Here is a 24,994-nt window from a genome sequence, read left to right as displayed (position 1 = left end):
CCCTTTCTCTCTCTCTTTTTCTCTCTCTTTTTCCACCCAGCTATTTCCCCTAAGCCCTCTGACATTCTGGCACCTGTTTTCCTCACAAAACCGTTAATTTATCACTGAATTATTAACTAAGAGCCCACAATGTGTCTGGCACTCCGTGACATGTCCTGACTGAAGGGGGGTTGCCATGGCAATGTGGGCCTCTATCGAAAAGCAGCTTTGTGTGTGTGTGTTTGTGTGCGCGAGCGCGTGTGCAGTGGGGTCCACAATGGTAAAACTGTTGGTCGGGTCAATTAATATTTTAAGAGCTAAATAAGATATAGCAATAACATGCTGCCTTGAAAAGGCAGGGGACTGATGTGTATTACTCTTATGCATTTCAAGAGTGTTTATCCATCATAACAGAGGTCATATTATACTGTACTGTGGTTCGTGGACAGCTTTTTGTAATGAGCTCAGTGGAGCAGAGAGAGAGAGCAGAGAGACCAGAGGCCTGTAATGTTAATCAGTGGTTCTGACTGGGAATGGCTGGGGAGGGTGTGAGGAGACAGGATTAATTTGTTCTGTTCCACGTTGTCTGCTCCCTCTTCCCTCCCTGCCTATCTAAGCACTGGAACACAGGGCTTCTATCCAATATGCGTCATATTTTACCCGGTTCTCCTCTATTCCCCGAGAGCCAAAGGCTGAAAGCTCCACGCAGAATGAATAAGCTGCAGACGGTTGAACACTAGATCAATGTAAATGAGATCAAGTTGGGATCCAAATGTGGGATGGGATGAATTTCCCAGCGTCGAGGACCGAACTCTACAGTTTCTTTTTATGCAGTCGCTTTGTGAGAAACATGAAAAGCTGTAAGTTATAGTATTGTCCTTTACAAAACATCCCATGGCTGTGCCCCAAATGACACCCTATTCCCTATATAGTGCACTATATAGGGAATAGGGTGCCATTTGGGATGTAAATCAGCTCTCCTTTCTCCTCTCCTGGTCCTTCCCAGTAAACCTTCATGGCCAGGGCTCAGGCCGACGGCAGGCAGGCTCTATAGAAATACCCAATAAAAGATGGACGCTTTGGTCTGGAGTGGGCTGGACGGACAGACAGACATCCTCTATCAGCCTGTTGAAAGGCCACAGGAGAGACTACTAGATCTCTCATGTCCCTGAGACATCCAACAGGCTAGCTTTACTTCAAATACCACCAACTAAGGTTTTATCGACTGAGTGAATAATCATATGACAACTGGTGTCTTTGCCATCATGGGTATTAAATGGGTCATTGCGGATTCCTCAGCAGTGTTCGAACATAATCTTGTTCTTGCTCCCTGTGGAGACATGTCTCAATTTAAACTATAAAACCAAATCAAAATGAGAGACATTACTTTGGTCTCCTCTGCCTGCCCGGCCCGCCATGCTCTTGATAAATGTGGAGCACGTTATTGGTTTTTATAGAACTCCCATAGCTACGTACCAATCTAACAGAATGCACATGCAAACAAATTCCTCTTGACAAGAATGGGAAGGTGAGTTAATTCAGGAACGCATTGCTCTAAAGTAAAAAGCATTGAGACATAGCTAATTTGATTAAGGGAATCCAGCCTAATTAGGATTCTGCTTATTCATTAGTTGAAGAGACATGAGTCTTGGCCCCATAAATGTCCGAATGCAAGATTAGATAAAGTACAGGAATGCCCTCTAGACCATGATAAATAAGTTAAAACGCAAACTAGCTAGCCAAAATCAGATGGTGAATTGTTCTGTAGGTGTAGCCTACAGTACTCTGTGAAAGGCCAAAGCTTTGATTCTAGAAATAGCTACTCTGACTCCCTTCATCCTTTTGTAGTGTCTGTTTAAAATGCCCATTCGTGTTATTCTTAAGTATTCTATTGAGAGATAAAGAACTTTATCCCTGCCAGTACTCAGCAGGGTGGAGCACATGCACTCCTTTGTATGCTTTTTGAAATCCCTTTGTGACTGCTGTGTTTGCTAAAATATGGCATCAATGTGAGCGTTTGGCCAGCGCCTCAGGTCTGGCCGCCTGGGCCCGTGAAAGCAGGTCTGTGAGGAGTCAGAGCAGGAACAATGAGAGGTGAATGGGGACGATGACTGGAGGAATTTCTTCCAGTCCAGCTCTCTCAGCAGGGGTTCTCCCTCTCCAGGGTCAGCCCAGGGGAAGAGGAGGTGGGGTCGGGGGAAGAAATGACGGTAGGGGTTCAGATGGGAGGGAGCGGGTCAAAAGTGAAGCAGATGTGTCTGTGTGAGCGCATTGGGAACACCAGTAGGAACTCTCGTAACTACCCCACCCCTTTAAACCCCCACAGTGTTGCTACTAAAGTGCAACAGTGCAAAGAAGCATGACAATGATTACCATCCATGACACCAAACATAGATACAGGACTACTGTATGTGGACAAGTTGGACAACTGTGAGAATTCCCTTCTTTCTCCTAATTCAAACCATAGAATGACTTGCAGACAGTGTGACATTACTTAGTGCAATCACAAGACTCATCAGTGGATTTAGCAAGATCAGTTTTTGACAGGCAGTTGGAGCTTGATCAGTATGCTATTTTTTCACCTCATGCTGAACATCTCCGATGTGCGCTGCATTCAGAGCATTGCATTAATCTATAGGCCTGGTGGTCTGGCCCTGTTATGTACATCTACACGTCCACACAGGCAGATGTGCTGCTCCCTCAGTGGCCTCCTCCCCTCTCCCTCAGCCTCCATAAGTGGAACCGCAGCCATGCTTGATCCTATTAGCGCCTAGCGCTGGGCTTTGGGATGCATCCCAAATGGCACCCTATTCCCTTTACAGTGCACTGGTAAAAAATAGTGTACTATAAAGGGAATATGGTGCCATTTGGGATGCAGCCTAGCGCTGGGCTAATGCAGGCTGCGTGTGGGAGAGGAGAGAGAGACTAGATGTAAATTGATATTTAGTATGGATTTCCAGCTCTCCCGGGTCTCTAAGCAGTTGGCTGGGTCTCGCTGGGGGTTATTGGCACATTTGATCTAGTCTAGTGTGTTGGTCTAGGTAATGAAAAGGGTTGCCCCCTTAGAAACATGCAAGAGGAAAGGGAGATGTGTAGCAGACACTGATGCTAGGGTCTCTAGACTGGCTATGATGATTTATGCTGATTATATGATTGTTTGTGATGAAGTTATGAATGCTTCCTCATCCTCTCATTCTCAGCTATAAATCTGTCCTCCATGTTCTTATATTTATTTGGGTCTTGCACAGACAGAGACTTTCCTACAGTAGATTATTAAAACAGCACAATGGATATTCAATACTTTGATTAAATCATTTCCTCGAGTCAAATGAAATCCAGACAAACCACAGAGATCTGGTTTGGAGACGACCGTGGGATGCATCCCAAATGGCACCCTATTCCCTATATAGTGCACTACTTTTGACCAGAGCCCTATGGGCAATGGGCAAAAGTAGTGCACTATAAAGGGAATAGGATGTCATTTGGGACATAACCCATGTGAAGTAGGTTAGAGATGAGCCCTGGCTGGGGGATAAGTTTAGTTTGGACACAGTGAGTGTTTGTGGCTCACCGTGTCACGAGTTCTGTTTATTGTCTCTGCAGCTTATAATACACCCCACTCTGAACAGTTGGCTTCAGACTTTGACTGTCTGACTGGAGTAAGGTACTAGAGGGAGTGGCAAAAATTTGGGAAGCTATTATTGGGACCACTATGGCATCACATTCCTCTGTTTTTAGTCTCTAAAAGCAAACAGAGGAGAAAAGGAGTAGAAAGAAGTATAGTCTGTCACTGTGTGCAAGGCAGAACCTCTAGAGATTCTGAACAAATGTTGCTCTTGTTTTCAACATTGTTTTCAACATTTTCTAGCATACCACTCCAAAACATGCATGCCCTTGGGAACATGCTGTTGTGTTCAAGACTGCAAAAACCTCCCACTGTGTAGAACTGAGGTTCTCCTTTTGGTGTTGAATTTAGCCAGCCTGGGGAAGAATCACCATGAGAACACCTTGTTTTGCCTCTAAACAGAGTGACATAAGTATAAATGAATGACTGTTCCATACCTCTTACAGTATGAATCATTGTGTCTCAAGGTGGTGAAACGTATGTAGCTGCCATTAATTAATTAATGTAGGTGATGTAACTGTCGTCATAACCAGGCCCATCATCTGCCCTGAAATCATGATAACAGTCCCGATGGCTGTCACACACAGCCTAGCCTCCAGGCGGATCTACAGATCTACAGCCGACGTGATTTAGTGTCCTGCGGTGCTCTGAACTGCAGCCAAACCGCCAGGCAGACATCATTCCGGATCACGCAGTAAATTAGCAGTAGTGAAAGGATCGAGGTTGAATCGGCTCCGAGGTCTCTCTGCCTCTCAGAACCAATCTTTCAGCAGAGCTCTCTATGCACCAGGCTCAGACTAGAGCAGGGTGGGGCTGAGAGAGGTTCAGCATTGGTACGCACACTAATAGATAGACATGTATGTATGTATGTATGTATGTATGTATGCACACTGACATTGTACACTTACTGTACATATCATAGACGTATTATGTATATTTTAGACAAACGGTATATTAACACGTCAACTCACGCTGACCAAAGGGGACATACTATGATATATTGTGGCAAACATCTCCTAGTCTGTTTAGTTGATAACAGTACAGTATTTGTAACATGCAAATAGACCTAATGATTCCATTGGCCCTAGAGCATTTTTAGCTAAATAGGATTTTGCATATATTTTGTTGTGACTTCAAAGTTATGTCACTCAAAAAGACCAAATTAGCAGACTTGCACAGTAGAATTGCTGCAGCCAGCGCTTTTTGGTCAAGCTATGAAATGCTTTTAGCAATTCAAAGCATGTCCTTTTTATTTTTTTATTTTACACAATTGAAAGAACAGATGCTAGTTTTCAATTTCAGTTTTCCAATGTGCGTTACTGTAGTCTGGCCATACTTTAAACACCTGTTTGTTTTCACCATTATCATATTAGCTGTCCTATCTCAGCTCAGTGAGGACACTTCAGGGAGTTGACATAGGAGCTGTTCCCTGACGTTTCCCAGCTAGTGCAGATCCTATTATTCTCTACCTGTCATTGCCTTCTCAAGTCTCCTTATCTGTATCCCAAATGGCACCCTATTCCTTATATAGTGCACTACTTCTGGCCTCTGGTCAAAAGTAGCTCACTATATAGAGAATAGGTTGTAATTTGGGTCTATGGGCTCTGGTCAGTAGTAGTGCACGATGTAGGGAATAGGATGCCATTTGGGATGTAGATGCCTTCTCTCCCACACCAAAGCCAGCATGGTCCTAATCACCACGCTGTGTTAAATGACACCGTCCGGTCCAGGCAGCTTGTGTATACACCGTCCGCTGTGTGAGTTTCACAGATGTGGCGCAGGACACGTTGGTTACCCGAGACAGTCCCAGTTAATGCCTTGGCCCATAACCTCATCGATGTGGCAGATGGAGTTTCCAGAGGACCGGGAGAGAGAGTATGCAGCCTGTGGTGGAACTGTTGACTGTGGCGGGTCCTGATATGAGTGGTACTATGGAGGGACTTCCAGACAGACGGCCATACTCCACTCCAGAGGCCTTGGGTCTTCCACTCCCCAGGACAGGCAGGCAGGCTGACCAGAGAGATGCCTGCTCATAGAGGACCTGGTGGGGGTTGACCTCTCCTCTTCCAGTCCCACAGTAGAGTGGAGGTCCCCCCCCCCTGTACAGTCCCTGCAGAGGGAACCCATACCCTGTAAAACGGCAGTCTCTGAGCAGTCTGAGCCTCCCTTCCATCTGCACGTCAGAACGCTAACTTGGCTCCCTAAGTGAAGTCATTGTTTTCATTAGAAGAGAAACAAAAGGTTTTCATCAGCCAGGCCTGGACTGGAGCAGAACTGTAACTGAACCCAACTGGAGGCTTACCCCACTGAGCCTCATAGACAGACTGCAGACAGGCCTCACACTTTCACTGAAATTACTAGAGACCACAGTGCTGAAATCATTATATTGTACTAAACTCAGCAAAAAAAGAAACGTCCCTTTTTCAGGACCCTGTCTTTCAAAGATAATTAGTAAAAATCCAAATAACTTCACAGATCTTCATTGTAAAGGGTTTAAACGCTGTTTCCCATGCTTGTTCAATGAACCAAAAACAATTAATGAACATGCACCTGTGGAACGGTCATTAAGACACTAACAGCTTACAGAGGGTAGGCAATTAAGGTCACAGTTATGAAAACTTAGGACACTAAAGAGGCCTTTCTACTGACATGAAAAACACCAAAAGAAAGATGCCCATCTGCGTGAACGTGCCTTAGGCATGCTGCAAGGAGGCATGAGGATTGCAGATGTGGCCACAGCAATAAATTGTAATGTCCGTACTGTGAGATGCCTAAGACAGCGTTACAGGGAGACAGGACGGGCAGCTGATCGTCCTCGCAGTGGCAGACCACGTGTAACAACACCTGCACAGGATCGGTACATCCGAACATCACACCTGCAGGACAGGTACAGGATGGCAACAACAACTGCCCAAGTTACACCAGGAACGCACAATCCCTCCATCAGTGCTCAGACTGTCCGCAATAGAGAGAGAGAGAGAGGCTGGACTGAGGGCTTGTAGGCCTGTTGTAAGGCAGGTCCTCACCAGACATCACCGACAACAACGTCGCCTATGGGCACAAACCCACCGTCGCTGGACCAGACAGGACTGGCAAAAAGTGCTCTTCACTGACGAGTCACGGTTTTATCTCACCAGGGGTTATGGTCAGATTCGCGTTTATCGTCGAAGGAATGAGCGTTACATCGAGGCCTGTACTCTGGAGCAGGATCGATTTGGAGGTGGAGGGTCCGTCATGGTCTGGGGCGGTATGTCACAGCATCATCGGACCGAGCTTGTTGTCATTGCAGGCAATATCAACGCTGTGCGTTACAGGGAAGACATCCTCCTCCCTCATGTGGTACCCTTCATGCAGGCTCATCCTGACATGACCCTCCAGCATGACAATGCCACCAGCCATACTGCTCGTTCTGTGCGTGATTTCGTGCAAGACAGGAATGTCAGTGTTCTGCCATGGCCAGCGAAGAGCCCGGATCTCAATCCCATTGAGCATGTCTGGGACCTGTTGGATCGGAGGGTGAGGGCTTGGGCCATTCCCCCCCAGAAATGTCTGGGAACTTGCAGGTGCTTTGGTGGAAGAGTGGGGTAACATCTCACAGCAAGAACTGGCAAATCTGGTGCAGTCCATGAGGAGGAGATGCACTGCAGTACTTAATGCAGCTGGTGGCCACACCAGATACTGACTGTTACTTTTGATTTTGACCCCCCCTTTGTTCAGGGACACATTATTCAATTTCTGTTAGTCACATGTCTGTGGAACTTGTTCTGTTTATGTCTCAGTTGTTGAATCTTGTTATGTTCATATAAATATTTACACATGTTAAGTTTGCTGAAAATAAACACAGTTGACAGTGAGAGGACGTTTCTTTTTTTGCTGAATTTATGTGCCTACACAAAATTGTCTGGACTGGTGCGGTCCTTGGTGTATTGGCTTGGCAATCTCAAGGTCACTGGTATAATTCTGGCTCAGACTTGCTATCAGACTTTCAAACATCAATGTTTCAATGGTTCTCAGACATCTCTCAGGAAAGTGACCTCTCTGACTCTGTGCTACTCTTCAGGAGCTAGTCATTTCAAGCGAAACCCATCTTCTTCCCTTTGATATGGAAAGTGAGTTTCCACTGTGTGAGATTATTGATGTGCTCTGTGGTGTCGAGGACTACACCAAGCATATACACTATAAATATTTGCGTTCGTAAAGAGTCTGTTTCCGATTTTATGCGTTATGTTTTATATTAATATCAAGTCACAATATACAGTTATTATACACTGAACAAAAATATAAACGCAACATGTAAAGTGTTGGTCCCATGTTTCATGAGCTGAAATAAAAGATCCCAGACATTTTCCATATGCACAAAAAGCTTATTTCTCTCAAATTCTGTGCACAAATTTGTTTACATCCCTGTTATTGAGCACTTCTCCTTTGCCAAGATAATCCATCCACCTGACAGGTGTGGCATATCAACAAGCTGATTAAACAGCATGATCATTACACAGGTGCACCTTGTGCTGGAGACAATAAAAGGCCACTCTAAAATGTGCAGTTTTGTCACACAACACAATGCCACAGATGTCTCAAGTTTTGAGGGAGCGTGCAATTGGCATGCTGACTGCAAGAATGTCCACCAGAGATGTTGCCAGATAATTTAATGTTAATCTCTCTACCATAAGCTGCTTCCAACGTCGTTTTAGAGAATTTGGCAGTACACCCAACCAGCCTTACAACCGCAGACCATGTGTATGGCGTCGTGTGGGCGACTGGTTTGCTGATGCTCCATGGTGGCGGTGGGGTTATGATATGGGCAGGCATAAGCTATGGACAACGAACACAATTTGCATTTTATCGATAGCAATTTGAATGCACAGAGATGCCGGGATGAGATCCTGAGGCCCATTGTCGTGCCATTCATCCGCCGAGAATCACCTAATGTTTCAGCATGATAATGCACAGCTCCATGTCACAAGGATCTGTACACAATTCCTGGAAGCTGAAAATGTCCCAGTTCTTCCATGGCCTGCATACTCACCAGACACGTCACCCATTGAGCAGGTTTGGGATGCTCTGGATTGACGTGAAAGACATTGTGTTCCAGTTCCCGCCAATATCAAGTAACTTCGCACAGCCATTGAAGAGGAGTGGGTACAACATTCCACAGGCCACAATCAACAGTGAAGGAGATGTCACGCTGCATGAGGCAAATGGTGGTCACACCAGATACTGACTGGTTTTCTGATCCACGCCCCTACTTTTTTATAAGGTAGCTGTGACCAACAGATGCATATCTGTATTCCCAGTCGTGAAATTCATTGATTATGGCCTAATTTATTTATTTCAATTGACTGATTTCCTTATATGAACTGTATCTCAGTAAAATCTTAGAAATTGTTGCATGTTGCGTTTATATTTTTGTTCAGTATAATTAGATGTAGAGCGTGTTCTTCAGCCATTAATGCCTGTGGAGGTATGCTTGCTTCACATATTGAACAGACAGAATAATTTACAGTGTTGTCCTCACTCGAAGAAGGATAGGCTAAAACAAGTGCCACCCACAGTGTGAGGGTACAACATAGAATGGTACTATATGAGCATAAAATTACTACGATCTAGTAATTCTATTTGTATGGGGTACAGTGGCAGAGTCGGTGGCGAAAGGTTTTATTAAGTGTGGATGGTTCTGCTCCTCTTACCCCGTGTTGCTCTTATTCATGACACAGCAGGGCAAAACGCTCCTTGTGAATTTCCTCCTTTGCCAGTTCCTTTAATGTTCCTTTAATGTCCTTCAGCTAATTCACTGCAGGCTGACTCTCTGCTGCCGTTTTATTCAACCTGGCACATTTTCTAGTCCCTTCATACTTCATACTTCAGCTTGCCTTATAAATAGATACTGGTACTTCCGCACTTTTGGTGTAGTGATAGTGAAAATGGCTGTAGGCCTATCAACATTTGGAAATCAATGGATGTCTGACAAATAATTATTTATCAACAGATGTTATAAACTAGATGGAAAATAACTAAGATGTACAACGTTCAATTACTTTTCTCTTTCTTTGTTTGATTTTCTATTCTTGTTGCTAACGGTACATCCCATATCTCTCCTCTGTCCTCCGTCTGTCCAGATGAAGCTGTGGAACAAGTACAAGGTGACCAGTATTCCCTCGCTGGTGTTTGTGGATGCAGCCACAGGGAAGGTGGTGTGTCGGAACGGACTACTGGTGGTGAGAGATGACCCCAAAGGTAAGTCTCTTCAGTCAGCCTCAGTACTGAGAAACTGCTCGGGTACCGGTACACACAAGCATACAGTATATTACATGCAAATTGCCTCGTCAGAATTTCATATTGCAAAGTTTCTGTGCTACATCCTTCACCAGTTGGAGAGCTGGCCTTATTTCTCAATTTGTGTCCTCTTCTGGTATTGCATGAATATTATAAAGTGCCCCCTCTAACTCCCACATCTGCAGACCTATAATTTCCCTACTTTTAAGTGGGAGATGGCCTGTTAGCGAGAGCAGACTTGCATTCCTTTCTGGTAGAGAGATGAGGATGTCATCTCATGGCCAATCCTGACATCCTGGTCTTCAGAGCCCTTATTGCACAACATGAGAAAGAGAGGGAGTAAGGGAGTGGAGAAAGGGAGTGGAGAGAGTATCGAGCATCGTGCCAGTAGAACCCGTGGTGCAGGGGAATGGATTTCACATGAGCTGAGCAGACTTTCCCATGAGTCTGCTTAATGAATCCCAGTCTCCCTCCCAGGCCACAGTAGAGTACATGTATCATTTCCGTGATTCATTAACTACCAACTACAGTAGATGTGGGTAAAGAAGAGATTCATTAACTACCAACTACAGTAGATGTGGGTAAAGAAGAGATTCATCTTCTTGCTCCATCCCTCCTCTTTCAGAGTTGTTAGAGGGGGTGTGTAGTGTGGTAGCGGTAGCAGAAAAGGGGTGTGTGTTTGTGTTGTGGTGAGGAAGGGAAACAGGGTGGCTATAGGCGGGGTAGTAAGAGTTTGAGGTGGGCGGTGGGCGGGGGGAGGATTCAGGACTCTCTCTCTTTCAGTGTTATAAAAGGGCCTAGCTGTCTTTAGTGGTGGAGAGGAGGAGAAGTTGCGAGGAAGGAGTGCACTTTTACAGTGTGAATGGGGACAACAATAAAAGGCTGCAGCGGCGGAGGCAGTGGGGATGTGTCAGCCCTGCCTAATGAAGCCCTACAGAGGAAGGCCCACATAAAGGAACCTTTACAGCCCTGCATACAGAGCTTTATTTATGATTACACCTTTTTATTTGGTCATCCCAAACGCATCTCTAGTGCTTGACACTGACAATGAAGACACCTTGAAAAGGAAACAAGAGAGCGGGAAAGAGAGGGGGCAATGCTGGCAGCGCTCCCTGTCCCTGTATGGGAAATGGAAAAGTATGGCTTTCAATCATCATTAAAACAACATTTTGCATCTGTTGTGAGGTCCCATTTCCAAACGCAGATGACACAGAGTACAAAAGAGCTTGTGAGTAGGAGACACGCTGGGTTTAGATATATGTATGACAAATCTGGCCACGTGCATGTATTTAATATCTAATAGTTGTTCCAGGGGGGTGGAGAGTGCTCTGGTTTTGAATGGGGAGTTTGTCACACACACAGAAAGCTCTCTTCTCTGTTCACTAATCAGACCCTTGGCTCTGTATATCCTTTCTCCCTAACACCAAACCCTCCCCCCCACCCTTACCCCCTCCCTTACCCCCTCTTCCCCTTCTGTCCTCCCCCCTCCTAGGCCTGGAGTTCCCCTGGGGGCCCAAGCCCTTTGCAGAGGTGGTGGCCGGCCCTCTGCTCAGGAATAACAGGCAGACGACGGACATCAGCTCCCTGGAGGGCCACTATGTGGGAGTGTACTTCTCAGCACACTGGGTGAGTGGTGGGGGGCCAGGAGGGGCACTATGTGGGAGTGTACTTCTCAGCACACTGGGTGAGTGGTGGGGGGCCAGGAGGGCCACTATGTGGGAGTGTACTTCTCAGCACACTGGGTGAGTGGTGGGGGGCCAGGAGGGGCACTATGTGGGAGTGTACTTCTCAGCACACTGGGTGAGTGGTGGGGGGCCAGGAGGGCCACTATGTGGGAGTGTACTTCTCAGCACACTGGGTGAGTGGTGGGGGCCAGGAGGGCCACTATGTGGGAGTGTACTTCTCAGCACATTGGGTGAGTGGTGGGGGGCCAGGAGGGCCACTATGTGGGAGTGTACTTCTCAGCACATTGGGTGAGTGGTGGGGGGCCAGGAGGGCCACTATGTGGGAGTGTACTTCTCAGCACACTGGGTGAGTGGTGGGGGGCCAGGAGGGCCACTATGTGGGAGTGTACTTCTCAGCACATTGGGTGAGTGGTGGGGGGCCAGGAGGGCCACTATGTGGGAGTGTACTTCTCAGCACATTGGGTGAGTGGTGGGGGGCCAGGAGGGCCACTATGTGGGAGTGTACTTCTCAGCACATTGGGTGAGTGGTGGGGGGCCAGGAGGGCCACTATGTGGGAGTGTACTTCTCAGCACACTGGGTGAGTGGTGGGGGGCCAGGAGGGGCACACACACACAGGCAGCGGAGCAGGGAGGGGGAGCCTAATTTTCCTTTTCAGGCACCCAGCTGTCCTCTGATATGAGCTTTAGCCCTGTTAAAACAGAGAGGCATCGGTGAAAGCCAGGGCAGGGCGGCAGGGCACAGCGGGAGGAAACACAGCAGCCGGTAGCCAGGGGATGGACAGAGTAGTTAGGGGACTTCCATTGTCTGGGACTACAGTAGCTAGTTATTCCACTCCTTGCTGTCATCACCTACTAGTGCCCTTTAAAGTGGGCAGTGGGCGTCAGACCCATTGTCTCTATCAGTGCTGGGCTTGCCCATCCGTGTGATGGTCGTGAATTGGTGATGCATGAAAGGCTTGTGTCACTGATGAGCTCAGCTGATGACACAGACACACACACGCAGGCCGCAGACGCCCCTCCAGCTGCCAGTGCTGCCTTCAGCTCCAGAGACAAGCCAGCACCAAGCCATGACACACTCAGACTAGTCCACTTTCCAAACCAATACAAATTGGTACATTTTATTTGTCACCTCTTCATCAACAACAGGTGTAGACTAACCGTGAAATGCTTAGTTACTGGTCCTTTTCCAACGATGCAGAGTTAAATATAAAAAAATCAACAAAGAATAGAAATAGTGACACGAGGAACACAGTGAATAATAATAACATGACTATATACAGGGAGTACCAGTACTGAGTCCATGTGCAGGGGTACGAGGTCATTGAGGTACATGAAGAACTATCGTATAGGTTTGTGTATTATTTTAAGGCTACATTCCCCTGTCTTACCAGGTAAATCCACCCCACCATTAAGAGACAGTTACAAGCGTGAAATGGAGATTACTTTTTACGAACGACCTGAAATGACCCTCGGCAGGATAGAGTGACACATTTCCTCACTGACTTTACTCTCGTCACTAGCTGTGTGTGCGCCGTGTTTGTGTCACTGAGGCTGAGAAAGAAAAGGAGGAAATTGAGAATGGAAAGAGAGAATATAAGGGGGAGAGACTGATGAGGAGTGAGACTGGTCTGGTTTGTTTTCTTCAGCCACAGCTCTGCCGCCGCTGGCACTCTGATACCATCTTAATGCCAGCCGCTCTGCTCCTCCACACACACACACACAGCCAGCCTGGCGCTGCTGCTGGGCTACTCTACTGCCCCTAATCCTATAAGGGAGAGACAGGGAGGGTATGCAACACACACACACACACACACACAACACACACACTAGACCAGAGACTATGAAGTCATTCTCCCTGCTTGACTTGAGAGGGCTCTCAAAACACACACTCACTCACAACAACAAATGCATCCAAGCCAAGACCATCCTGAGTTCCATCCTGAGTACCTAGATTTTTCTCACATTTGAATGGGCCAGGAAACAAAAGGAAATGTTAGTCCTGGTTTCTGGCGAAACATTAGGGTGATATACTGCAGAGATGTAGGGAGAGAGAGTCAGAAAACACCATGTTGACCTCAACAACACATCAGTCATCATTATCTACTGTTCTATAGAGACTGATCAATTTAGGTGATTCTGGAAACTAATGCCATAACTTGTTGTGTGTGTCTGTGTGTGTTGTTCCTGTAGTGCCCTCCATGCCGCAGTCTGACCCGGGTGCTAGTGGAATCATATCGCACTGTGAAGGAATCGGGTCAAAAGTTTGAGATGGTGTTCGTCAGCGCTGACAGGTATTCCCTTCACACACACCTTCTCTCTCTCCCACACGATCTCTCTTTCTCCCACGCGATATAAAATCAATTTATAACATTTCTGACATGCGTTTTTCTGGATTTTTCTGTTGTTATTCTCTCTCACTGTTCAAATAAACCTACCATTAAAATTGGTACACACACATATACATACATATATATATATATATATATATATATATATATATATATATATAGTGCCCTCCACAATTATTGGCACCCCTGTTTAAGATGTGGTCGAGGACTTCCAAAAATTCTCTCTTTTTATTAAACAACATAGAACCCAAATGCAAAAAAATAGAAAAATCCAACCTTTTATTTAAGTATATTACTTTGGTGTAAAAAAAAAAAATCACACATTTAGAAGAAAAAAATACTTGAAATCATGTGTCCCACAATTATTGGCACCCCTGATGTTAATACTTTGTACAACCCCCTTTTGCCAACAAGACAGCACTTAATCTCCTCCTATAACATTTCACAAGATTGGAGAACACAGAGAGAGGGATCTTTGACCATTCTTCTTTGCACAATCTTTCTAGATCATCCAGTGTCCTGGGTCCTCTCTTATGCACTCTCCTCTTTAGCTCGCCCCACAGGTTTTCGATTGGGTTGAGGTCTGGGGACTGAGATGGCCATGGGAGGACCTTGAGTTTGTGACTGCTGAACCATTTTTGTGTAGATTTTGCCACGTTTTGGATCATTATCCTGCTGAAAGACCCAATGACGACCCATCTTCAGCTTTCTGGCAGAGGCCATCAGGTTTTTATTTAAAATGTCCTGGTAGTTCAAAGCGTTCATAATGCCATGCACCCTAACAAGGTTCCCAGGGCCTTTGGAAGAGAAACAGGCCCACAGCATCACAGATCCTCCACCATACTTCACGGTGGGCATGAGGTGCTTTTCGGCATACTCATCTTTTGTTTTACGCCAGACCCACTTAGAGTGTTTGTTGCCAAAAAGCTCAATCTTAGTCTCATCTGACCAAAGCACACGATCCCAGTTGAAGTCCCAGTGCCGCTTAGCAAACTCCAGACGTTTAACGTTTGTGAGTGTTAGTGAGAAAAGGCTTTTTCCTTGCATGCCTCCCAAACAGCTTGTTGGCATGTAGAGAGCGTCTGATGGTTGTTTTGGAGACTTTGTGACCCCAAGATGCCACTCTTTGATGCAATTCTGTGACAGTGAGCTTAGGACTTTTTTTTACTTCTCTTACCATCCTCCTCACTGTGCGTTGTGACAAGATAAACTTGGGACCTCTTCCAGCCTTGTTTGTCACTGTTCCAGTTGTTTTAAACTTCTTAATGATTCCTCTGACTGTAGATACGGGCAAGTTAAGGCGAGTGGCTATTTTCTTGTAGCCATTGCCTGACTTATGAAGGTCGACACAAATCTGCCTTACTTGAATGGTGTGTTCTCTTGTCTTTGCCATGTTGACAAATGGGTAAGAGAATTATGCCTCTGTGTCACGTCATATTTATACCCCAGTGAATCAGGAAGTCATGAATTACTAATTAAAAGTTCCTAGATACCCTGACCAACTTTAGCAACTACAGAAAAATATATTTAAAAAAAAATCAATTAAAATTTTCAGCGGAATTGTAAGGGGTGCCAATAATTGTAGGACACATGATTTCAAGTAATTTTTTTTCTAAATGTGTGATTTTTTTTTTTACCACCAAAGTAATGTACTTAAATAAAAGGTTGGATTTTTCTCTTTTTTTGCATTTGGGTTCTATGTTGTTTAAAAAAAAAGGAGAATTTTTGGAAGTCCTCGACCACATCTTAAACAGGGGTGCCAATAATAGTGGAGGGCACTGTATATATATATATATATATATATATATATATATATATATATATATATATATATATATATATATATATACACACACACATACATATATATACATACATACATACATACATACATACATATATGTGTATGTGTATATATATGTATATATGTGTATGTATGTATATATACACATAAATATATGTATATATGTGTATGTATATATGTATATATATTTATGTGTATGTGTGTGTGTAATATATATATATATATATATATATATATATATACACATACACACAGTCTCATGTTCCTCTGAGCTGCTAATTGAATCGACTGAATAAACTGAGTTCACAGTGGCACTGAGGGTTGTTTTGTGTTTGCCAACCAACGCAGGTCGGAGGAGTCCTTTCAGCAGTACTTCAGTGAGATGCCTTGGTTGGCAGTTCCATACTCAGACGAGGCCCGACGATCACGACTCAACAGACTCTTTGGAATACAAGGTACAACACTGTCTCTGATGTCTCTTCCTGTACTCATATACTGTAGTCCTCCTGGACATGATGCTGAGTGAGTATCAAACATTAGCTGTCTGGCTTAATAATGTGTTGATGTGGAGAAGCGGCCTAATGGCAGCCAGCTCTACTCTGTGTGCTGGGTCTGGGTCTGGGTAGGGAACAGTGAACAGATAGCCCTGAAGCTGAAGCTGAAGGAATGTGGGCTGGTAATCAAGTTTACTGTTCTGCTCGCTGAGTAAGGGTCATTTCTCTCTCTCTGCCTTTATTTTCCCTCTTCCCAAGCCTCTTTCTATAACCCCCCCTCTTCTTCTCGCTAACACCCCACCATCTCTCTCTCTGTGTTTCTCTCTCTTTCTGTAGAGGGGAGTAGTGTAGTTGTAGTCAAAGTGCTTGCTCATTGCCTCTTCTGGCTGGAATGTTCAGAATGCTTGCAGGACTGGTCGATACTGCCCCGCTTCCCCATTCAAACCCCTGCTATTCACACTGGCCCACACCCCTCACCACACACACACCCTTCCTCCCAGCCAAACTCACACTGTGCCCTCTGTGTCTGTTTCTGATAAGGCTGTTAATAAGGCAGTGAGATTCTAATCTTAAAGACTGTGGGAGAGAAAAGGGTTGGGCGTTAAGAAAGATCTCCTGAACAGGGGACGCAGCGGGAGTCTGAGCAGAGAGATGGATGGAGAGAGGGAGGGAACTGGAGAGTTCAGAGAGACAGAGAGCAGAGGCCGGTCAGAGCCTCCGAGGGACTAAAAGCTCCTCCATACCATACAGATAAACAGTGGGAGAGATACAGCCATATGTGGTGAGAGCAACTGGCAAACATGGAAGGACAGGAGGGGAGGTGGCAGTGACAACATCTACAATTCATGATTGTTCTCTCTACCCGTTTCCATCTTTCTCGCTCTTTCTTTCTTCCTCTCCCACCCCGCCTCCCCCTCTCGCTCTCGCTCTCTCTCTCTCCTCTGTCTCCTTCCCCCCTCTTTTCCTCCCTCCCAGGTATTCCCACCCTTATTCTGCTGGACGCGGAAGGTCACATGATCACGCGACAGGGCCGTGTGGAGGTGCTGAATGACCCAGAGTGTCGGCTCTTCCCCTGGCACCCCCGACCCGTACTGGAGCTCAGCGAGTCCAACGCCGTGCAGCTCCACGAGGGGCCCTGCCTCGTGCTCTTTGTGGGTGAGTAGATAAGTGGATGAACATTTCAATGTCAGTCCCTACCATGCACCTCCACGAGAGGCCCTACCTTGTGCTCTTTGTGGGTGAATGGAGGAGCATTCAGTGCTGGTTTCTACCAAAACAATCCTTCAGACTATGTATAGTAATACATTCTAAAGAGCATTGTGCAAGAAGTAAAAGTGAACAGATCAGTTGTAGGGCCACATGCTATTTTAAAGTTTGAGGACGTGCAAGAGTAGGGTAGAGTAAAGAAGCAGAAGAAAAGTGTTATTCTGTCTGTCTTTTAGGCTGTTAGCAGTGAGAGAGATGGCAGAGATTGATGCCATGCTCTGCTAAGTGGCTCAGGCCAAAGTGGACAGGGCAGCCATTAAGCCAGGCGAGACAATAAGACGGCAATGTGAGAATGGAGTGACCGGGTGCAAACTGATGACCTCATGATTTCAGGCCCTGAGATCAGATCCGAAGGGGTTAGCCACAGACCATCTGCTCTCCTCCTTTTGTCTCCTCACTCGTCTGCTTATCTATCCATTCACTCACCCACTCTCTCCTCTCCTCTCCTCTCCTCTCCTCTCCTCTCCTCTCCTCTCCTCTCCTCTCCTCTCCTCCTCTCCTCTCCTCTCCTCCCGTCCTCACTTGTCTTTTCACTCATCTGCTGATTTATCTGCACATTCTTTCGCTCCTTTCTCTCGTGGCTGCTTTTCTTTGTCTTCATCTCTTCTTCCTGTCCTCTCTCTAGTCTTCATGCCTTCACGCCAAGTTTGCTCTCCTCTGTCTGTCTCACAAACACATTCTCTCTCTCAACCAATCCTCTTTCTACTCTTTTCATACTTTTTACACCTGTGTTTCTCTCTCGTTCAGATGCGGAGGAGGAGGGAGAGCTGGAGCCGGCGAAGGAGCTGATCCAACCAATCGCAGAGAAGATCATGGCTAAGTACAAAGCCAAGGAGGAGGAGACACCACTGCTCTTCTTCGTGGCTGGAGAGGTGAGATAGGGGACACACACACACACACACCTCTAGCTGACCTAGATGAGAATATTCACACCTGATGAAATCTGTCTTAGCTTTTGGCGTTTTAGTTGTTTTGCATTCCTGTCTTGTGTACGTCTCCTCTACTGTGGGCATCTGTCTCTGTGTGTTTGGTTGCTGCTATGCTGGTGTATGATGTACCATCTGGTTTAGTTATCACATATCATAATCCTCTGGTAGAGAACATGCCTCTACTCACCAACCGACACAGAAATAAGCTACAGGATAATGTCAGAGGGTCGTTTCTGAGGGATGAAACCCCCTTTCACTTTCGTGTGAGGCACACCACACGGCCCATGGCCCAGAATTCAGCTGGCCGTCTGTCTGATGATAGCTGTTCTCCCTCTCCGCAGAACAGCTGTGCACCTCTCCCTCCGGAATCTCCCCTCCATATACTCCTCGATCCTCTATCTCCCCTCAATCCGTCCGCCCGCTCAGTGCAGGAGGGAACATGGAGTTTTCTTAACTCTTGTTATTCCTTCTCATCCTTTCTAGAGCTTGTTGAGTTAGCAGCAGGGACAGCCGTAATTACCAGATGAGCTATCTCCCCCTCACTCCTCTCCCCTGCTCACAGGGCTCAGAGCTCGGGGAGGTCAGGACGGTGTCCCATGTCAAATGGATCAGGTTTAGGTTTCAGCCATGGGGAGCTGCACAGGTGCTCCCTCGCTGTCCTGTCTTACCCTCTGCCTGGCTGCCTGAAGCCACTCTGCTCTCATGTCGGCCTTTATATGCCACGGCCACAGACAGACCAAAGGACGCACACATTCACATGTCACAGACAGGCGCTGGGGCTAAGAAAACATACTAACACCCTCTCTCTTTACCGTTCACTTGTTTGGGGATTTGTTGCATATTGATTGGTATTTATGTTCATCTGGACAAGACCCATTCTAATGAATGTTACATCACTGAATGAAAGTGAACCTGTTTCTCAGCTGAAAGGTCTGTGTTGCTTTCTAGGTTCATTTTCAGTCCGTGTTCCCTCCCTCTGGCACCCCTGGTAGTCTATAGAAGGCAGGTACAGTTTTCTTCCCATCGTCTGGGTTACATGTAGCTGGATCTAAATTCACCAGCACTGGCATCCTATTCCCTATAAATGGCACCCTATTCCCTATATAGTGCACTACTTTTTACCAGAGCCCTATGGGGAATAGGGTACAATTTTGGACATAGCCTGTGTATACCCTGCCATGGACCCATTGGGCTCTCTGTTATGCCAGGCAGAGGCTGAGGTTACAGGATGGACCCCCATGCAGCCTGCGGGGCCCTGGCCTGGGTGAGGCCTGCCTGCATGTGGTCAGACCAGGTCCTGTCTGCCAGCTGCTGTGCTGGGGATGGTTACTGTATCAGTGAGACAGTACTATGCTGCCAGCCCCACATGGAGAGCCTGGCCTGCAGAAAATTAGAGGGGATCTCATTACCCCACCCTGTAAGTCACACAGAGGCTGAGAGAAACTGACTGGCAACCTATGGTAGGACCATTGGAAGATGCCCTATTCACACAGAAAATTCATGGGGATTGATATTTGTGATTGCAATAAAGATGTCTACTGTAATTTATGCTTTTTCTATCAAGTATATTATGTTTTTTTTCCATTGACAGTATTTTCTAATTTATTGACTCTGAGATATTTGGGGTATAGTTGTCTTCTTTGCCTTGACCCTTCCCAGGTTTAGCCAGGAATAGGAGATCCTGTCAATAGTTTAGTCTTCCGCCCGTATCACCTGCTAAACTCCCTGACCCCAGGGTTCAAAGGTCGTGTAGACACCGAGGCCTGTGTCACACTGTGTGTGTTGTGAGCCAGACAGGTTGGCCTCTCCACTAGCTATTTACGTCCAAGCAGTGTGGTGTTTTTAGAAACACTCTTCTCCTGTGTCTCTTACTGTCAATACAGTTCAACAGTTAGAAGAAATGAAACAATCAATCATCAAGAAGCCAATACACTCACAGGCAAATCCCTGTCATTTAAAGCAACAATATACCTACTGATTGAAAAATATGTTACATATAACACTTTTCACTAGGTCTAACATGGCTTTAGAAGGGCGTTATCTTACAATGTACAGTATGTAAAGATACAAGGTCTAGCTGGCCTATATCCTATCCTTTGATACAGTGATTCTCAGTAACTATGTGTTCCAGCCTGAATCTACCAGTGATACAGACTGATAGGCCATTGTTCAGCCAATCATATCGCTGTGCCGATTGTATCCTGAATTTCACAACGCCTGGAGGCTCTCAAGCTGACCAATCAGTAGGCTGCTTCCCAGGCCGTCTGGCCAATGGGAGCTTCTTATCTTTGTAGGTCCTTATCTGATGGCTGTCGTCTACTCTGTGGAATGCCACAGTGCTACAATGGTCAGAATAAACCTGACATTGTGCAGAAGTAGGTTCCATACGGTAAACACACACAGGAGCCTTATCACAGCAGTCAGTCAGTGACTGCAGGCCATACGTAGCATAGCATAGAGACCCTTTGTCTTTGTGTTCAGAGCAGGGCTGGAGAGAGAGGGTAAGGGGCCGGTCTCTCTATCACTCTCACTCACGCAGCTGGACTGGTTGCTTCTCATGAAGAACAGTTTACACATGGTTAGCAGCCACACAAAGGAAGATGCAAGACTTCCCACAGAGAAGAAGACAGCCAGGGAGATTACATCTCTTCATATCTATGAGGCTGGGAGGCCATGCTGACAGCATGACTCCTCTGTGATTTCTCTTTCTGTGGTTCCTTTCTAAGGCAATGCCCGAGTATGTATTTTCAATCGGAGCTTGCATGAGAAGCCTTTAGGGAGGATTTGAGGAGACACAGATTTTCTAAAGCTTGGGAATAAAAATATATAAATATTTTACCTTTATTTAACTAGGCAAGTCAGTTAAGAACAATTTCTTATTTACAATGACAGCCTACACCGGCCAAACCCGGACGACGCTGGGCCAATTGTGCGCCGCCCTATGGGACTCCCAATCACAGCCGGTTGTGATACAGCCTGGAATCGAACCAGGGGGTCTGTAGTGACGCCTCAAGCACTGAGATGCAGTGCCTTAGACCACTGCGCCACTCGCTTGTGGCTACATGAATCATCCATTAAACATCCTCATAAGTGTAGCAATTACTTTCATTGTATATTTTTATGAAGTAGAGTAGGTTTCAGACTCAATGATCTGTTCTCAGATCAGATGGTAGAGATTCAGAGGAAGTGAGCTCTCCAGATATTACATGCCACAGGATAACTCAACTGTTCTGCTAGCAGTTTTGCAACAAGTCACAAACTTTGTTGGCATACATACTTGTCCTTTTTAGGTAGCAAAGTGGCCAAGCTGCTCTTTGAGAGGTCTGAGAGCTGATTGTGCAGCTTAATCCATTTAGGTTGAATCGTTTTACTGCCATTTTTCCAGATAACGGGAGCGTTAGTCCAAAAAAAAGGAAAACATTTGTGAAAAGCTGTGATTTAATGACAGTACCAAACCTTTGCGACAGCGCCTGCCTGTGGTCGTTTCCTGTAACTTCTGTATTTTTAAATAATATTTTCCATATGAAAGCTTCAATCTCTTCCAAGTCTCTCTCACCCAGAGGGCTTAGTTGAGAGGAAGTCAGCTCATCCTGTCATGAGGAAGGGAGAGACCATCTCAGAAGATGTCAGATACTAGTCTGGCATGACAGAGCTGAAATGTCACTTCACATAAATCAACACTTGAAATCCTCTTTAACGTTTAGAAGAAAAGTATTGACTGACTGGAACTAATGCAGCTTTGGTGAAGTGGAGAAAAGCTTCCTCTAAGATCACTAACTGAAATGACATGCTATTGCAAGTATTGCCAAAAAGTGCCTGTTATTTTCTCTCTGATGAATTAATAGTGAGTGTACTGGGGTCTGCAGCCTGTCTGCTGAGGTGTTATAGTGAGTTATTCCTGCTGTCTTATGATTCTAGGACTTGAGGGGTGAGAGGTGAGATCAAGCCTGGGGCTGAACAAGGCTTGGATCTGTGTTTGAGGGCTTGTAAAAAGACATTTGGGAAGTGACATAAGTCTGTCCTCAAAGCTCCACCACACGCCCTTTTTCCTATTTCTCACCAGACATGAGGGAATACACCACTCTCTCGCTCTCCTTCTCACCCCCCCTCCCTCGTGTAAAATATCCAAACACGCTGTGATGCGTCTCTGAAGCTTCCCAGCCTTATAGTCCATGAGTGAGGCTTTGAAGGGAGGGATGTTGTTGGACCCCCTTCAGCTCCCCCCACCCCCCCACAGTGCTCTCTCCCACAGTGGGGTGCATGACAGAGCCCTAGCTAGCTGGGCACACTGCCTGCAGGAGGAGAGGGAAGAAAGAGATCCCCAGTCTTCAAAACCAAGCAGACATTAATGAGACAATCACCTTCAGTTGTGAATCTATTGAGTAATATTAAATGCCATAGTTAATCTTGTGTGCTGTCCCAGTTTTATTACCAAAATCAAGTCATAACCGATTGAAAGCAATTACGTTTTTATATTCGGTCATAAGGATGTTAGCAGTTATCTAGCAATTCCTTTTGCATGACACACAGGATAAACTGTTGTTGATAATATGTAGGCTAGGCCACGCCACTTCACATGTAATCATGTCATCACTTCACTTTGTCATACAACTTCTTCCCCAGGCACAATTGCTACCGCATATAGACAGGTTGGTAGACAAGATTATGTCATATATGATCATGACTGACCTGTCTGTGTGTTCCCAGGATGACATGAGTGACTCCCTGCGTGACTACACCAACCTCCCAGAGGCAGCGCCCCTGCTCACCATCCTGGACATGTCTGCCCGGGCCAAGTACGTTAAGGACGTGGAGGAGATCACACCGGCCGTGGTGGAGACCTTTGTCCAAGACTTTCTGGCTGAAAAGCTCAAACCAGAGCCCATCTAGAGAGCACGCCTAGATTATGTCCGGAATGGCACCCTATTCCCTATATAGTGCACTACTTTTGACCAGGGCCCATATTCCTGGTCAAAAGCAGTGCACTATATAGGGAATAGGGTGCCATTTGGGACACACCCCTAGAAACCTATGGGACTGAAACCCACACCTCCATCAAACCCTGACCTCCCGGCTACCACCACCAGCCTCCTCTCCCGTCTCCCCCCTTTCTGTCAGACTGTCAGAGAAAGGTCTCACTTTTTACTGACAGTAACTTTTTTTTAGACATGTCTTTCTCTCATGGAGTCTTCTCCTTCTCCTGTGGTGCCTTGCATTGACTATAGCCCCTACAGTAATATATGGAGATTCTGTTGCTTTTTGGCTTCCAATAGCTTCTTTTTTTATCAGTTTCATTATTAGCATTTCTTAATACTAGAAGAAACCACACAATGTTGACCCAATGGACTTGAATTTTCACAATGTCTCTTTATTACCTTTGCCGAACCCTCATTGTTTTTGTTTTCCAAAATGTGCTGAGAAAGAATAAAATGATTGCAACAAATTTAAGTTCTGTAGTTGTAATTTACAAGTATGCAGTGCATAAAATGTCCTGAACTTCAGTTTGCTGTAACTGTCTGGTGTTATTGTTCTTCTGTTTAAGGTGCTGCATAATAATATGACCGCTGTGCACACAGTATAGACCTAACAATGTTATGATTTCCCTGTTTTAAAGGTCATTTTGTCTGTATTTGCTTGTTTTGTATTGCATCTGGCTTTGATGTGTGTTAAGTGAATGGTATTTGAAATCCCATGTATTGTACTCTATCATGATACGAGTGATAGTAATCTTTTCCCAATTGTTATGTTTCCATCTCAACCACCATGACATTTAAAGGGGATTTTCTGTGAAGATCCCCTCTATTGAAAAGGCCAGATATTTTTGAAGGCACAAAAATGGCATTTAAAATCCACCTTAGTTGCTAAGTGTTGAAGTATTAATTCACATTTTCTGTTACTCCCTGGTTGTCTAGTCGTGACTTCACAGCCATTAAAATTCACTGTTAAGCACAACTGTCTATGTTGTCAACTTCCTCTATCCATGAGGCCAGTTCTCATTCATTTGGACAAACAGTTTTATTCCATTGAAAGCAAATTTATTTTACAGTATTAGCTTCGTATCACCTACATTTATAATGCATCATGACTCCAGAAATAATGTAGTTTCCATTTATATATTTCTAATTTAAAAAACAAAACCAAGTGTACAATACGTTGGCTTTTTGATGTCAGGCTTAGTACACAACCCATGTGTTTACAGTATAAGACAACCAAGTATTTCACACCTTTCACATGAAGTTGTGGTTTTTTACCCTACAACTTCATAACATGCAGTAAATTATGTTCTCAGCAAGGTCTCAAATTGCTTCAGGCGCCACCCTGTGGTTACTATGATAATTTATTTCATAGGCCAGTCAGTGAAAATGTTAGATGGACAGGTTCTTTCCTTTGCTAAACAGACATACACTGAGCACATGTCCACTGATGTCCTGTATAGAGATTAAGCAGTCATCTTGCATGGCAGCGGTTTAGCCATAACTGGCAGGAAATATAGTAGCCAACTGCGTGTGGAGAGTAAGTGAAGCTTCCAAAGCCACACTGGCAGGAATTTTGGAAGATGATATAGAGTAAATATGCACACCGGAAAGA

At 45.4% G+C, this 24,994-nt stretch overlaps 1 protein-coding gene across 1 annotated transcript in view; it reads left to right on the top strand.

Annotated features, from left to right (window-relative positions):
- Nucleotides 1-24,334, top strand: part of LOC121567962 (nucleoredoxin) — a 77,349-nt gene extending 53,015 nt beyond the window's left edge. Inside the window, exons 2-8 of the mRNA XM_041878382.2 lie at nt 9,724-9,841; nt 11,373-11,506; nt 13,756-13,856; nt 16,066-16,172; nt 17,187-17,366; nt 18,225-18,349; nt 23,114-24,334. Of these exons, the coding sequence (XP_041734316.1) occupies nt 9,724-9,841; nt 11,373-11,506; nt 13,756-13,856; nt 16,066-16,172; nt 17,187-17,366; nt 18,225-18,349; nt 23,114-23,296 (948 nt within the window). The 3' untranslated portion in view covers nt 23,297-24,334. The remainder of the gene's footprint in view (nt 1-9,723; nt 9,842-11,372; nt 11,507-13,755; nt 13,857-16,065; nt 16,173-17,186; nt 17,367-18,224; nt 18,350-23,113) is intronic.
- Nucleotides 24,335-24,994: the final 660 nt, after the last annotated feature.

Source organism: Coregonus clupeaformis, chromosome 6 (assembly GCF_020615455.1).
Source record: "Coregonus clupeaformis isolate EN_2021a chromosome 6, ASM2061545v1, whole genome shotgun sequence".
NCBI classification, from domain to species: domain Eukaryota; kingdom Metazoa; phylum Chordata; class Actinopteri; order Salmoniformes; family Salmonidae; genus Coregonus; species Coregonus clupeaformis.
Note: the sequence above shows the minus strand (reverse complement) of the source record. Positions and strands in the feature narration are given on the sequence as shown.